Source organism: Heteronotia binoei, chromosome 17 (genome assembly GCF_032191835.1).
Source record: "Heteronotia binoei isolate CCM8104 ecotype False Entrance Well chromosome 17, APGP_CSIRO_Hbin_v1, whole genome shotgun sequence".
Classification (NCBI taxonomy): domain Eukaryota; kingdom Metazoa; phylum Chordata; class Lepidosauria; order Squamata; family Gekkonidae; genus Heteronotia; species Heteronotia binoei.
In genome coordinates, this window is record NC_083239.1 from 40,581,910 (window position 1) to 40,598,341 (window position 16,432).

Genomic DNA, 16,432 nt, shown 5'->3' on the forward strand with positions numbered 1-16,432 from the left:
CCATTAAGAAAACTGAAGAATGTCTTTATTTGCCATTATGGTACTCGATCATATAATTCACCCAAAGTCTTAGTTAAAAAGTATGGAGGTGGGACTTCCAATTCGAAATTGAAGTCTTGTTTCCTTTCCTTTCCAATATGTAGTGCATGGCCATCACTCATAATTTTGGTGCCTCAACTTTTCTTTTCAGGAGGCTCCTTCGTTGGTACTCTTAATGCTCGAAAGCTTTTCTTTAATGTCTTTCAGTTTTTTTTTCTTGAATGTCTCTTTCAGTTTTTTCTTGAATGTCTCTTTCAGTTTTTTTCAGATGCTTCTCAGGAGGGAGAATGGGGCTCCAAAAGATCCACCCCACCAACTAGGACAATGTCAGCATGATACCTAGAATCAGTTCTGAAGCTTGGGTTCTTTGTTCTCTGGATGAAAGTCCTGTGCTGTTTGCCTCAGTCAGTTCTCGCCATAAGGTGTCTTGGCCCTTTACTTGTCTCAGGACTCCGTAGCTTTGGCCCGGACATTCTCAGCATCTTCCACAGCATCATGCAGAAAGCTCTTCAGTATGTAGAATGTTGTTACAAAAGAAAGCCCTCCACCAGTAAGAGAGCCCAACACAGGTACAAAATCAAGAACAAATTCGACCGCCATCACTGCTCCACACAATAATGACTTGGTCAACATATCAATCACAAATTCTTTGGTGATTTGGCTGGCCATGGGGGACTTTTTGACAGCCGATCGCAAGACATCGACAGGTTTGCCTACCCGGTTTGCAAGTCTACGGAGGGAATCTTCATCCAAGCCAAAGACTTTGCAAATATATGTCATTGTTCCAACCAAGATGCCAATATCACAGGCAAGAGAGAGGCCAGGGACAGGAAGTGCCCCAATGGCACAAGATACAAGGGCTACTTTCTTGATAAGGGCCTCCATAGCAGCCTTTTTCTTCTCCAAGATTTCTTTGGAGAAAGCTGGCAGAGCCGCAATTAAAACATCTCTCTTGAGGCCATCCAAGTCATTCTCCAGGGTCTCTTGAAGGCGGGGGAAATCATACATCTGCAAATCCCACCTGGAGATGAGGAAAACCATTGGAACAGATTCTCTCCCCTTTGTCAGATTATCACTGCAGTATATCCTAATCTTCTCCAGGCATCTCTCCTCAACGAAGTCTGGTTTCCTTCTTTCAGATTCTATACTGACATCTGCTTTGGTGCGCACGTAGTAGAACTTCTTCTTCATCTTCTGAATTTCATGAGCCAGGAGGGCATCATTCGTAGTGAAGCGATTTGAGGCGACAATGATGAAGAAATCATATTCCTTAAAATTTACCTTCTTCAGGTATTTACTTGGTTCGAAGTCGGGAGTCCCAATTCCTGGAAGATCCCATAGTGTCACTTTGGGGAATGTGGGATGTGGGTACTTCTTCCGCTCCATGGTGGTTTGTGTTTCCCCGGTCTCAGCTGCACCTTCTCCATAGTCTGGCATTCCTCGAAGGGCATTGACAAGCGATGATTTCCCAGCCCCTGACATCCCTGTGATGGCAATGTCAAGGGTGGTGTTCTTGACTAAATTCAAATCATTATTATTTTTTTCTATCACATCTGGGAGACTTTTATTTTCCAAATCATCCATCAGCTTTTGAAGTTCTTCTCTTATGACTGCTTTTGAGATGGAGACACCCATGGTTGTTCTTCTTGATGGTTTACTTGTACAAAACAGAAAAAAGTGAAGCTGTTAATTGGATGTCGGATAATACCCAAGCCATACTTTTCCTTTGACAAAATTGATTTAGCCAGGATTTTTTTTTTTGTAGCAGGAACTCCTTTGCATATTAAGCCACATACCCATGATGTAGCCAATCTTTCAAGAGCTTACAGGGCTCTTCTTACAGGGACTACTGTAAACTCTTGGAGGATTGGCTACATTGTGGGGGGTGTGGCCTAATATGCAAAGGAGTTCCTGCTACAGAAAAAGCCCTGTATTTAGCTATGTGAGAAATCGATTCAATGAGGGCATTTATCCACTGATGGATTGATAGATCTATCAGCGCTTTGGAAATTTATACTGGGGGAAAGATGTAGTAGCCTTTAAAAATAATTGCTGTCTTTTTATCCCCGCGGTCACTCTCTCAGAAATCCAAAATCACATCCCTCCCCACTTCACTTTTTAATGACCAGACCATTTAACTGTGAACTACATAAGGTTCCCTGGGAGGGAAAATGGTAGCTTACTGAACCATTTCCAGAAGGGAAAATGCTGCAGAGGAAAAGGCATAATCCCCCTCTAGGGTGCTGGCCTTTTGGGAGCACCGAATTGGGCACCCCCATGTGACTTGGTGATGTTATCAGTGTGTGGGGAGGGGAGGGCCAGAAGTTAGCCTTGCCTTGTATACCAGACAGTCTAGGGTTGGCCTTTTGCTCAGGCAAGCCTGATCTTGTCAGATCGCAAAAGTCAAGCAGTGTCAACTCTGACAAGCACTTGGATGGGATACCTCCTTGGAATACCAGCAGTCGGGACGGTAGGGGCAGGCTTTATTCCGCCACCTCTCTAGATATCCTCCAGGCTCCCAGTAGGGGTCAGTCACCAGAGGTCACCATGACTTCCAAATGCAAAAATGCCACTAATTCGGTGTTATTTACCTTGATGAACACTCCACCTGCCAATTTCCACCCATTAAGCTTCTATTAAAGGGACAGGACACTCCTCTCAAGGCCCGTTGACAACTCCACCCACATGCCTAAAAAATTAAGTTTCCAGTTGGAAACTCTAGCCATTTGGGAATTCTATGGTACCTATTGTACCATAGAGTTTTCCCTCCCAAATGGCTAGAGCATCTGGGAAAACCATAGAGTTTTCCCGGAAATGCCTAGAGTGCCTGCTGCGCGACGTCGCCGGCGCGATAATGTCACTACCAGGTGACATCATTGTGCCGACAACATCAGGGGAGGTTCCCCCCGCCGGCCCAATGTGGGCCAGCGGGTTGGGAACTTCCAGGGCAGGGGAACCCCTGCCCTGACCGGTGGCTTGGCAGCCCTAAGGCACCCAGGTCCTTGAAAGGTCAAGAAACCTCAAAGGTAAAAAGAAACTTCACACATTTCAACTCCCCCAACACATTAAAGGAATCTCAGCAAGTCTTGGGGAGACTTCCCTTCTTTTTCGGCTCTTGCTTAGCATGCCTGGTGATGACTGGACTCCAGTGCCGAGCCTTCGGTGGGTGCAGGGAATCAGGCAGGCTCTCTCCGGGAGAGGCACAAAATTAACGCTGTTCCCCCCCACCCACCCCCCGCTTCCAGATATTTGGATAGCGGGGGAGGAGGCTTCCACCTCGGGAGTCCCCCGCCAGGGCGGGGGAGGGGGGTTGGGAAGCCTAAGTGAGGTTGAGGAGGGGAAGGACTTCAGCAGGATACAGTGCCACAGAGGGCCCCCTCCAAAATAGACATTTCTTCCAGGGGAACAGATCTCTGTAAACTACACATAAGTTGTAATTCCATGGAGCCTCCAGGCCCAGCCTGGAGACTGGTAACTCCAGTAGGCGATATAGTTCCATTTCTACTGGTTCTCCATCTAGCAAGCCAGGTTCTTTCCTGGCAAGGCTCATGTGCCTTCAAGAGCCGCAAGATCGCCCATAAAATATATCACACCTCCAAGGAGAGAGGGGATGATACATTTCCGATGGCAAAGGGGCAGGGCTTTTTTGTAGCAGGAACTCCTTTGCATATTAGGCCACACACCCTGATGTAGCCTATTCTCCTGGAACTTCCAGTAGACCCTGTAAGAACAGCCCTGTAAGCTCTTGGAGGACTGGCTACATCAGGGGTGTGTGGTCTAATGTGCAAAGGAGTTCCTGCTACAAAAAAAAAAGCCCTGCAAAGGGAGCTTTGGTTGAAATATGGTAAATTGTGAAAAGGCTGAAGAAGGACACGGCAGCTGTAAAAAAAAAAATGGTATGTGCAGCCCTATAATGATAGGCAGAGATTCCACAGACAAAGTTTTCTTTGCAGCAGAAGGGAAGGCAGCAGCCGTTTCCTCTTACAGTACAATCAGCAAGTCTAGTTCTACAGCAAGGTTTGAGTCCAGGGGGACCTTGAAGACCAACAAAACACCCAGGGTCTATCCTTTCAAGAGTCAACGCTCCCTTTTGTCATATGCAACTATGAATGAAGATCCTGAATCTTGTACCACAGAGCAGCCCTGACTGCAATTTTAAACTGATTCCAAACTGCAATTGATGATAATTGGATTTATATCCCGCCCTCCACTCCGAAGAGTCTCAGAGCAGCTCACAATCTCCTTTACCTTCCTCCCCCACAGCAGACACCCTGCGAGGTGGGTGGGGCTGAGAGGGATCTCACAGCAGCTGCCCTTTCAAGGACAACCTCTGCCAGAGCTATGGCTGACCCAAGGCCATGCCAGCAGCTGCAAGTGGAGGAGTGGGGAATCAAACCCGGTTCTCCCAGATAAGAGTCCGCACACTTCACCACTACACCAAACTGGCCCCTGCCTGGTAGAATGAGCTCTCCCTGGAGACAATGCTGGATTAAACCCTGCGGAAGCCCCTAGGCCAGGGGTGGCCAACAGTAGCTCTCCAGATGTTTTTTGCCTACACCTCCCATCAGCCCCAGCCATCAACCATGCTGGCTGGGGCTGATGGAAGTTGTACAAAAAAAATCTGGAGAGCTACCGTTGGCCACCCCTGCCCTAGGCAGTCAAAATCTTGGAGGGGGCCCTCGCAATTGATCTCAGATCTGGAGCACCCACCCCACTGCAGCCACCTTCTCAAAAGCCCTTTCGACAAAGCTGCAGGGGAGAGGCAGAGAGAGGCAAACTTGGCGACAACGCCAGCAGCAGCCACACCTGGCAAGCTGGGCAAAGAGCAGCTCAGTTGCTGGCTGCGCATGCGGCTGGGAGGACTGCAGGCAAGGGGAAAACCGAGGGGGGAGGGAAGCCGGCCTGGGGCCCTAAAGGCGTGGGGACCTATAGGCCACTACCTACTTGGCCTAATTGTTAATCCGGCCCTGCCTGGGCCCTGCAAGATCTACTTCAGTTCTGCAGGGCCTGTAAAACAGAGCTCTTTCTTTAGGCTTTTCAGCGAAGGCAAGGGACGTCACTAATTATTGGCCTCGCCCCTTTCATTCCATCCCAGTGCTGTACGACCTGCTGGACCTGGACCATAGTCCATGTTTGTGAGACAGAATTTGCCACTTTAATCTCTGCTGTTATCCTGTAATTGTATTTAGTTAGCTTTAACCGTTGTTTGTCTTTTATGATGTAACCCATCTTGAGCCTGTTCTGCAGGAAGGGTGGGCTAAAAAGCAATAAAACAAACAAACAAACAAATATCCCCCCCCACTCTTTTCAATGGATTTGAAGGGGTGAAAATCTTCTGCCAGAAGTAACATTGGCAGCTTCAGTTTTCTGCCCCTATGCAGCCGAATTCCTCAAGGTCAAGGAAGAGAGTAATCGTAGGGCTTACCCTCACAGAGGGTGGTGGAGAATCTGTCTTTTGTGTTGCAGACTCAGGGGCGGGGTTATTCCTCAAAAGTTCACATTGGTTTGATAGACTATTATAAGAATCAATTAAGTGGGTCTGAGTTAGGGTTGCCAAGTCCAATTTAAGAAATATCTGGGGACTTTGGGGGTGGAGCCAAGATCAAGGTTGTGACAAGCATAATTGAACTCCAAAGGGAGTTCTGGCCATCACATTTAAAGGGACGGCACACCTTTTCAATGCCTTCCTTCCATAGGAAATAATGAAGAATAGGGGCACCTTCTTTTGGGGCTCATAGAATTGGACCCCCTGGTCCAATCATTTTGAAACTTGGGGGGTATTTTGGGGAGAGGGACTAGATGCTGTACGAAAATTTGGTGCCTCTATCTCAAAAAACAGACCCCCCCCAGAGCCCCAGATACCCGCGGATCAATTCTCCATTATTTTCTATGGGAATAAATCTCCATAGGGAATAATAGAGTTCCCAGGAGACATTTCCCTCCCTTCCCCCTGCTTTCTGACGACCCTGAAGCGGGGGGAGGGCCTCCAAACCGGGGGATCCCCTGCCCCCACCTGGGGATTGGCAACCCTAGTCTGAGTATTTAGGATCTTTGTCAAATCCTTTTTTTAAAGGCTTCTTTTTAACCCTGGGCCGATAGCTTGACATATGTATTGGAAGGAAGGAAGTTCTTCGAAGATGCTGCTTTTACTTTGAGCGTGCCTTTTAGTGAACCCTGCTTCCTCCTTCCTCCAAATCAAATATGAAACAGTGCCTCTGTTGAATTGTTGTTCTTTCCCGCCAAACATTCCAAGCTCATGGAAGGGTTGCTTTTTCGTGAAATAATTATTTGGAAGGTCAACACCAGATAGGGCAGCTGCTGACACAACACAAAGCCTGTGCAGATGTTTGCTATCGAAAGAAATCGGCTTACCTGTTTTAACCGAAGGCTTCTTGAAGAGACTGGAGGATCAGTTGCTCCCAGGTACGTGGCTGGGTGACCTTTTTCACTGCAGGAAACTCTCTCTTGTCCTTTTTGTGTTGCTCGAGCAGAGGCTGAAGTTTCACTGGAAGTGAAAGAGGAAATGAATTTGTTTTTCAGGGAGTTAATAAGTAAATACCGCGCTGTGGCACACCCAGCAACACTGGTGTGATTTCATGTAAGTAGTGTGAGTTCTTATCAGCCACTGCATGTAACATCCGACACTACCAGTTAGAAACGTTACTTCCTTCTTGATACCTAACACTACATACCCATACAGCAAATATCCATAAGAACATAAGAGAAGCCATGTTGGATCAGGCCAACGGCCCGTCAAGTCCAACACTCTGTGTCACACAGTGGCAAAATTTTTTTATATACACACATACACCGTGGCTAATAGCCACTGATGGACCTGTGCTCCATATTTTTATCTAAACCCCTCTTGAAGGTGGCTATACTTGTGGCCACCACCACCTCCTGTGGCAGTGAATTCCACATGTTAATCACCCTTTGGGTGAAGAAGTACTTCCTTTTATCCGTTTTAACCTTTCTGCTCAGCAATTTCATCGAATGCCCACGAGTTCTTGTATTGTGAGAAAGGGAGAAAAGTACTTCTTTCTCTATTTTCTCCATTCCATGCATTATCTTGTAAACCTCTATCATGTCACCCCGCAGTCGACGTTTCTCCAAGCTAAAGAGTCCCAAGTCTTGGGCATTACTTAGGACCAAATCCAGGATTGCCCCACCCCTGGTAGGTTCTGAGACCATCTGCTCCATAGCACAGTCATTGAGAGCATCAAGAAACTCAATCTCTTTCTCTCGACCAGAACACATATTGACCCAATCAATCTGCGGGTAGTTAAAATCACCTATTACGACACAGTTTTTACGTTTAGCTGCTATCTTTAAGCCTTCCATCATATTATAATCCATTGTTATGTATAAGCAGCTCAGTGGTGAAACAGGCTTTTAAGAAAAGCAACCATAGTAAGAAAATCATGTAGAAATAACAGTTTCATCCACAAATCTTCATCCTTGGCTGACAGCTAGGGTTGACCGGGTTACCAACTCCAGATTGCAAAATTCCTGGAGATTGCGTGAGGGGCCCCCCAGAGTTTTGGAAGGTAGGGCTAAAGACCAGGAAGACTCCTGCCAAACCTGAGGAATAACTAAGAAGTAGTTAGTGGATGGAGATGCTACACAATCTGTGAGAGAAACAGAGGAAATGAATGGATACAAAATGGAGCACAGAGAGGCATATTATGAAGAGAACACACACTGTGGGGTGCAGAGAGGGCAAAAGAAGGGAAGACTCACACTGAAGGTACATCTCTGGAACCTTCTCCTCACTTTGTTGCAGAAAAAAATTAAAATTGGTTCACTTATTTCACAATGTATGTCTTTATATTGTCTAGAACATTTAGAAGTACTAATGCTTAGAAGCTCCTAGATTTTAGCTGCTGAAACAGCAAATTAGGTCAGTAGAAGAGAAGTTACTTCAGGACAGGGTTTTGCTGAGTTGGAGTTGATGGAGACATAGATAAGAGGGTACATGTGGGCACGAGCCATCACCATCTGTGTGTGTTCCGCTGGTAGCAGACTATGGGAAAAGGTTTTATTAGGGATTAAGAATTTAGATTCTCAGGCTAGAAAACTATATAAGGTTTAGAATTTTCTCACCAGCTCATGGCTTGAGTCAGAGAAACAAAATGGTGTCTCTGGGCAAGTCAGCCGCAAAACTGAGGTAAAGATCTTTAACAGATACTGAGCATTTTTAGAGCTTTTAGAGCATTTAGAAATAGCCAGTATATGGTTATATAAGAAGTATATTAATTAAGATATAGAGTAAGTCTAACTACTGAGATTGCTAACAACTGAAGCAGGAAAAGTCTTTTAAGTGTATTAGCTTGATTTTACCTGTATAAGAATTTATTCCAACTGAAAAATGATGTACTGGAGCTAACTGGAAGTGTAATGTGAATTTGTTTGCTAACTGCTCTTGCTTTCGTAATAATAGTATAAGTCTGCTGTCCTGTGAGAAGATCTGCAGTACAATAACCATCAGTTGTTTATAAAATCTGCTATTGGGTCTCATACGCTGGCTCTATGGGAATGCCATATTGTTTGGGAATCATGGTTTGGGAAAGTGTTTATGAACTATAGAAAAGAAAATTTCTCTCACACATTTCCACTGGTGGGGGCACCAAGTATGTGAGCAGAGGGGAGCCTATATATCAGGTACTAATCATTTAGAGCTCCCTGCTCCAAAACAGTACTTTGAGACCTGGAAACAAACTGTGGAGCCAGCGTATGAGTGCATTGCTTCGTGTTGAAACATTGGCCTCAGAGTTCTGGAACAGAGATGGCACAATAGGAAGAGATGGAGGTGCATCCCAAGGTGCCGCTATGTCAATCCCTTTTCCCTCAGCCATCTTTTCCTGTCCCCCTTAGACATAATGTGTCTGCCTTGAGCTCCTCACAGGATGTGGCTTCAGGGGTACCTGCAGCTTCTGGTCTGCATGGGTGTCTCTACACCTCCAAAGTCTGGAATCTCTTTCAGGGGATTTAGGGTCCCTGGTATGCACTGTCTCAGCTGAAGGAGAGTGCTAACTATGTCAGTTGAGGAAGAGACCCGGGAGAAGTGATACCGGCGAGCAGAGGTTGTTTTGTAGAAAAACAGGTGGTGGAGCTCATTAGCATATGCCGCCCTCCTCCCTCACTAGCCAAAAGCAACCTGACACAAGAAAGGAGGGCCCTGGCGAGTGAGGCCTGCTTGGGCTGGCTAGAGATCCAGGTGGCTTACTGGCCGCCCCTCCCCACAGTCAAAAGGCCAGCAAACCACCTGCCACCCAAAATCACATAAGAAGTGGAGAAAGGATGGTGTGGGCTTCTCCAGGAATGAATGAGGGCTGCTGGGGGCGTGGCAAAACTCCTAGTAGCTGGCTGGCTGCCTGGTCTCCTAATCCAGAAATTGTTATGCAGCTGCACCTACTATTCAATGGACAAGGTAGGTGGGGAGGAGGAGAGGGGCATCAGAAAGATTCAGGAGCTGTGCTCCTGTGAGTTCCTGCTGAATTCAAGACCTGCTGGCAAGAGAGTGTTGGAATCATTATCCTGGAAATCTGTTAAGACTGGTGCTTCAACTGACAAGTTATTTGGAAATGGTGTATGAAGCCCTGACTCTGGGCAAATGAAACTGTGGGCTGAAGAAGGTCCGTCTACCGAAACCGGTTCCTTTCCCTTCAGTTTTTCTGGCACAGAAGAGAAGAAATTTACATGGAATCTTCATTGAAATTCTTTGGGACTGATACATCTTCACTACTGTACAGCAATATTCCACTTTGGATATGAAAAACACCAGACGTATATGACTTAATTTTTTATTGTTCTTGTAATTACACAAGTATAACTTGAAATTGTGGCAACATTGAACTTTTGGATAGTGCTACACAGTTTATTTTTCTGGTTCAGTTTCCTCTCTCAACCACCCATGCAACTGTCACCAGCCAGTTAGGAGGCAAGTCATCCTGTGACCCCCTCCAGTGCTATGCCTGAACAGTAGGGAAGGAATGCCAAGCATCATTGATGGAAATTGGATTTGGTTAGATTGGCACTAGGGGTCTTGGGGAGGGCGTACAGCAGGAAGGAAAGAGGATTGCTCACATTCAGAGCTGGATTAACAATTAAGCCAAGTAGGCACTGGCCTATGGACCCCCATGCCTTTAGGGGCCCCAGGCTGGCTCCCCCCCCCGGTTTCCCCCCTGCTTGCAGCCCTCCCAGCCTGTCCATGCAGCCAGCAACTGAGCTGCTCTTTGCCTGACTTGCCTGTTGAGGCTGCTGCCGGTGTTGTCGCCAAGTTTGCCTCTCTTTGCCTCTCCCCCGCAGCTTAGTCAAAGGGAATTTTTAAGAAGGTGCCTGCAGCAGGGGCAGTGGGGTGGGCACTCTGAGATAATTTGCAAGGGGACTCCCAAGATTTCGACTGTCTAGGGGCCTCCACAGGGTTTAATCTGGAACTGTTCACATTGGTGATGTGATTCGTCTACATGGGCACCTTCTCTCCATAATCGATGATGTTGGCTTTCCCAGAATACTTCAGAAGGCATATCCCTGGTACATGTGCCCTGCTCACAGCATGATGAGCAAGATTGTGGTTCTATAGGGCTGCCAGGGAGTATGTGAAGGCACAGTTGCTCCATGCTTGTGGGAGAACTGTGCACTTGACATCTGACATTTGGATTTGCCCTCTGGTGCATCATGTGTATTTCCCTCTGACTGCTCTCTGGTGGCGACCCAACAATGTTCTGGATGGGGGATGGGGAAACCAGCAGTAGACAGGATGATGGCTGCTTGATCAGCTACTACCAGTCTCTGCTCCATGGGGAGGTACTTTACAAGGCACATACAGCTGGCAACATCTCTGCCACTATCAAGAAACGATTACTGGGGTTAGTAGGCAGGGACATCTCCATGGGCTTCATTAGGGCAAGGACACATGCATTGGGCCTCAGGCACATTTACTGCGTGGCCCACCTTCTTCACCTTGTGGTTAAGGATGCCTTGGGTCAGAGTTTTGCAGAGAATCTCAGGCTGGATGATGAGGCTCTTGATTTCTGGCATCTCCTCCAGAAATGCCGGCATCTCGTGGGCTGCTTCTCGTGCAGTTTGAAGAATACCCATGCCAGAGCACCACCTGATCAGCAATGTCAGCACTTGCAGGAACTCCACCTTTGGCGTGCTTGTGCATTTGGTGGAGAAGAAGAGAGCCCTGACCTTGTTCTCTGAGATCCAGGTAGTGCAGGAGGAGAGCTAGCTCACACTGGGACTTTCCTCTATGAGAAGTGGTTTCCTTAGGGAATACTGGAGGGTCCAGCAGACATTTCCCTCCCCCCCCCCCCCCGCTTTCTGATGACCTTGAAGTGGGGGGGCGGGAGGATCCCTTGCTCCCCAACTGGGAATTGGCAACACGACAGCATCCTGTTACAGGTCTGGTGTTGTGGGTTATGTAGTATCTTGTTTGGATTACTGCCTTTTTAATAGAAAGGAGCCAATGACAGGGCTAGATCTGGTTTAGATATATAACCCCCAGACCCTGTATCAGTATATTTGTATTTTATTTTTAAATATATATATATTTATAGACAGAATTATATATATATATATATATATATATATATATATATATATATATATATATATATATATATATATATATATATATATATATATATATAGACAGAATTTAAAAAAAAGGAATTAGAAAGAAAAATCATCAATTTTTCTTTACAAATATTAAGGACAACTAATATGAAAATATAAAACATGAAAAGTCATAATAAATAACTATAACTTTATAGACAGACTATACTACTATTTCCACATAATATAGTTTCATTATTCTCTAACTAGAAGGCTGAAAAGAAGAAAGAATGGCAAGAAGAAAACAGATTTCTCTTGACTTTGTATATAGTTTTTTTTTAAAAAAAATAACAATAAACAAAACCAAAATATAGTATTCCATATGAAAATTAAGATTTTAATACTAACGATTAGACATATAACTATAAAAATTAACATTAATTAACAATAACCACAAAAATCACTATATGATTTTTAGTACTTTATCAATTTGAAGTCCCTATTATGTCTCTTCTTAGAGCTTTTTCCACAATAGATATAAAAACCTCTTCAATAGTTCTCAAATTCAGTATTCAATCTTTTATTTATATGATTCATCAGTTTTGCCATAACAGTGTGATACTGTTATGTTATTTCATCTTTCCAGTTCCCCAAATCTGGGCAAACCTCCATTTTCCACTTAGATTTGAATACTACTCATGCTGCGGTTAACATATATCTAAATGATTCATGCATTGATCTATCTATATTCATTGGTAGGATTCCCAATAACTTAATTTCAGATTTCATGATGAATTTTATATTCAAAATTACTTGCAGTATGTATTTCTTTCCAAAATTTGCTAGTCTTTTTACAGGACCTCTGCATATGGTAAAAGTACTGCCAATCTCTTTGCATTTCCAACACCTTCCTTTGTAATTTTATCCATTCTCTCGATATCTTTTGGGGTGACATACCAGTGGGAAAAAAATCCTTTGATGTTTTGATCTTGTCTGATTCTGAAAGCAAAATTTCTCACTGGAAGCATAGACAATAATGGTGATAACAGGCATCCTTGGCTTGTCCCCTTTTCAACTTGAAATCCATCAGTTAACAATCCGCTATTTTTTTTGCATTTTGCTTCATGTCGGGTGATAACAGACAGGCATTTAAGGGAGGTGTCCCAAATTGGGCTGGTTCAAAAAGAGCCGTCCCGAACCCTCCACATGCTCCCCAGCATGGCAGCTCTATCCCATCTGTAAGGCGGCTTGGCGCGATCAGACAGGGGGCGCTTCAGAGGCCGGACTGCTTATTTCTCCCCCAAGGAATCACGCGCTCATGCACTCAAGCACTCTGGGTAGTTTTTACTCCTCCCCCTCAAAAAAAAGCTGGAAATGGCTTGGGGCAGCTTGGCAGTTCCACACCACCAAGGTGCCTCACTTGACACTTCCCCATCCAGACACCGAAGAGGGAAGTGGCGTGCGGCTCAAAAATTTGCTACCGCTTTGACAGTGGTAGCTTTTTGAGCCGCTCTGAGGCCGCCAGAGGATGGGGTGAGTACGGGTTGGGGCCCGGCAGCAGATGTTCACATTTGCAAGGATTTTTTAGGTCAGTTTCTGAGGCGTCTCTGAGTTGCCCCGAACTGCCAATCTATTATCACCCATATATTCCCTGGATCCAATTTATAAATCTTGGTCCACAGTTTAAATACTGTAGTACTCTTTGCAATATTTAGAAATATATGGGGCTCACATTTTAAGGATACCTCGGCTGTGGTACTTTTTTTTAATGAGCTTCACAGGCAATGTGAAGGTGCCTCCCAGCCACTGTAAGTATCACCTGGCCAGGGCTCTTTTTCTAGCAGGAACTCCTCTGCATACTAGGTCACGCTCTCCTGATGTAGCCAATCCTCCTGGAGCTTACAGTAGGCCCTGTACTAAGAGCCCTCTAAGCTCTTGGAGGATTGGCTACATCAGGGGTGTGTGGCCTAATATGCAGAGGAGCTCCTGCTAGAAAAAGAGTCCTGCTCCTGGTCCAGATAAGGCAGCTCTTACACACTATTAGTTTAGTCCCGCCTGAGTGGGGAGGCTCCTATCCTGGCTGACATAAGTCACTTATGGTTCAAAGAGATTGGCTCCCAGCCAGTGCAGGCCAGGCTCAGGGCCCGGTACAGATGCGACTCTTGCTGGTCCCTTTGCCTTCCCTCCCTCCTTTGTGGGGCCAGCACCTTTTTCCAGGGTTGTTTTTTTCTTCTCTGCAAGAAGAATGGCTGTGGCATCTTGTTCATGGACCTCTTAGTTCAATTCACTTGAAAATTGGGATTCTTTAGTGGAGAGAGTGCAATAACTCCCATCCAATTTTGGTGTCTTTTGATCAAAAAACAGCCCTCCGGCCCTCTTCAACTCACCCTAGGGAATAATGGATTCTAAATAATTCTGGGATTCTGGACCCCCTCACCCCCTGAACCTGAATTCTGAAAAAATAACCGGGGACCCAAATACCATCATTTAGGCTCTTCCGAAAATCTGAATCTGAAAAATATTGTGTGTTTTTTTTCCAGTGCATATCACTCGCCAACAAGGCATTGAGACCAAAATAGAACAAGAAGATGGAGACAAAATGAAAGACAGAATGAAAAGTGAATATATACAGTAAAACAGAAGAAATTAGAATGAGAGAGAGAGAATGCGCAATTAGAAAAACAGTCTAGGTTATGCTCATGACCTTTAGGGGAGGTTGAGTCCATAGAATACATATTCTTCAGCTGTCCATTTTACACGGGCATTATTCTTGGAATTATTAGCCTGCTACTTGTATGATCCCTGGTCACATAAACACAAACAAGGTTTTGCTGATTTCTATCTGATAATAATTCTAAGATCACATTTCAAGTTGCTAAATTTTGTGCTTTAATTCTTAAATTATGGGAATTGATTCTTAAAAGTTCTTAAATTCAAAGTTCTATTAATGTATTTCATGTCTGATTGAACTGTATGCTGGTCTAAAGGCCACAGTAAACAACAACAACTACTACTACCACTACTACCACCACTACTACAGTGTTCTGCTCTTTCCATCCCAACACACTCCCTCTCTGGCTTTTTGGCAGGTTTAGTAGAGCTTTTTGGCTGGTTTAGGGGAGCCTAATTTATACATTCAAATTGTGTTTCCTTTCTTCTCTAGTGTAAAGATGTTGTACATCATTCCTTCATTTAGTGCCTTCACTTCTCTTTTTGGATGGGCGTTTGCAATTTTTAGTTAGGGCTCTGAACAGCCAACAGCTTTTGAGATTCAGCAGAAAACTTCTCAGCATGCAGAATGTAGGTCCAAAAGTACATCTCCCAAAAGTACAAGAATAACTTCTTGAGTTTGGGTTCCTTGTCCTTCACATGATATCCAGAAGCTCGTTGCTTCAGTCATTCATCACAGGGGTCTCAGCACTGTGCTTGGCATGTGACTCTGTAGCTTTTGCCAGGACATTCTTAGCATCTTCCACGACATCATTCAGAATTTTTTTCATTATAAAGTAGATAGTTACAAAAGAAAAAGCTCCACCAATTAGAGATCCCAGCAACGGTATGAACCACAGAACATATGCGACTGTGGTCCTTATCCAAGACTTCGGTAACTCAGTCTTCACCTGATCCTGTACAAATTCTATGGTGATTTTGGGGGGCAACTTTTTGATAGCTGATCTCAATTCATCAATAGGTTTGCCAACCCGTTTTGCAAGTATATAAAGAGACCTTTCATCCAAACCAAAAATCTTGTAGAATTTTTCCATTGTTGACAACAAGAATGGAAAGTCGCAAACAAGAGAGAGATCTGGGATAGTAATGGCATCTATAACACAAGACACAAGGGCTGCTTTCCATAAAATCTCCTCTATAGCAGCCTTTTTAATCTCTAGGGCTTCTCTTGAGTAAGCTGGCATGGATTCAATTATAACCAGTCTCTTGAGGTCATCTTGTTCATTCTTTAAGGTGTCTTGCAAGAGGGGGAAATCATATAAATTTGGCTTCCAGCTGGAAAGGAGAAAAACCTTTGGGTTAGATACCCCTGCTTTTCTCAAATTTTCACAGCAATATTCTCTAATCTTCTCAAGGGATTTTTCTTCACCGATGTAGTATGGATTCCTTTCTTCAGACATTATACTCAGATCTATTTTGGTGCGCACCAGGTAACACCACTTTCCCATTTTCTGAATTTCATCGCTTAGGAGGGCATCATTTTCTGTAAAGCGTTCTGCAGTGACAATAATGAAGAAATCATACTTTGCAAAATCGGTCATCTTCAGATATTCATTGGCTTTAAATTCTGTTGTTCCAATTCCTGGTAGATCCCATATGGCTACGTTTGGAAATATGGGATGTTTATATTTCTTTGGCTTCATTGTTGTTTCTGTGGTACCAATCTTAGCTGCACTATCATCATAATCACTCACGCCTCTCAGAGCATTTACAAAGGATGATTTACCAGCTCCAGATACCCCTGTGATGGCAATGTCAAGGGTGATGCTGTTTAGTGAGTCCAGTTCTTTCTTAATTTCTTTTGAAAGATCTTGGAGAGTTTTGTTTTCCAAAGCACCCTTCAGTTTTTCCAGTTCAGTGTTTATCATTAGTTTTGTGACGGTGTGCCCCATTTTGGATCTTCCTCTTTTGCTGTTCTGAGAAAGAAAAGAAAGAAGGAAAGGCTGATTAGTACATCAGTGTTTGACTGTGTCAAAGGAGGCTCTCCATGGTTAATCTGGATTGTGCGAGAAAACAAATTCATCAAGAGAGCGCTCATTTGAAGCAGCTGTGCCCACACAATGAAACAACGGAAACCACAGTCTAGATTGAGAAGATGCTTAGA

The 16,432-nt window shown here is 44.6% G+C and overlaps 1 protein-coding gene across 1 annotated transcript; it reads right to left on the minus strand.

Moving 5' to 3' along the window:
* Positions 1-377: 377 nt before the first annotated feature.
* Positions 378-16,220, minus strand: LOC132585841 (interferon-inducible GTPase 5-like). The gene is made up of 2 exons (XM_060257716.1): positions 15,037-16,220; positions 378-1,696 (listed from the first exon to the last, which is right to left on the minus strand). The coding sequence occupies exons 1-2, from the start codon at positions 16,218-16,220 to the stop codon at positions 484-486; spliced, it is 2,397 nt and encodes a 798-aa protein (XP_060113699.1). The 3' UTR covers positions 378-483.
* Between the last annotated feature and the right edge of the window lie 212 nt (positions 16,221-16,432).

Excerpts from the sequence above, each read along its gene's own strand:
- LOC132585841 (XM_060257716.1), bottom strand. The coding sequence starts at position 16,220 with ATGGGGCACACCGTCACAAAACTAATGATAAACACTGAACTGGAAAAA. Across the intron at positions 1,697-15,036 it reads GTCCTGGCAAAAGCTACAGA|TAAACCATCAAGAAGAACAA; the intron begins GTCACATGCCAA and ends GTTTTGTACAAG.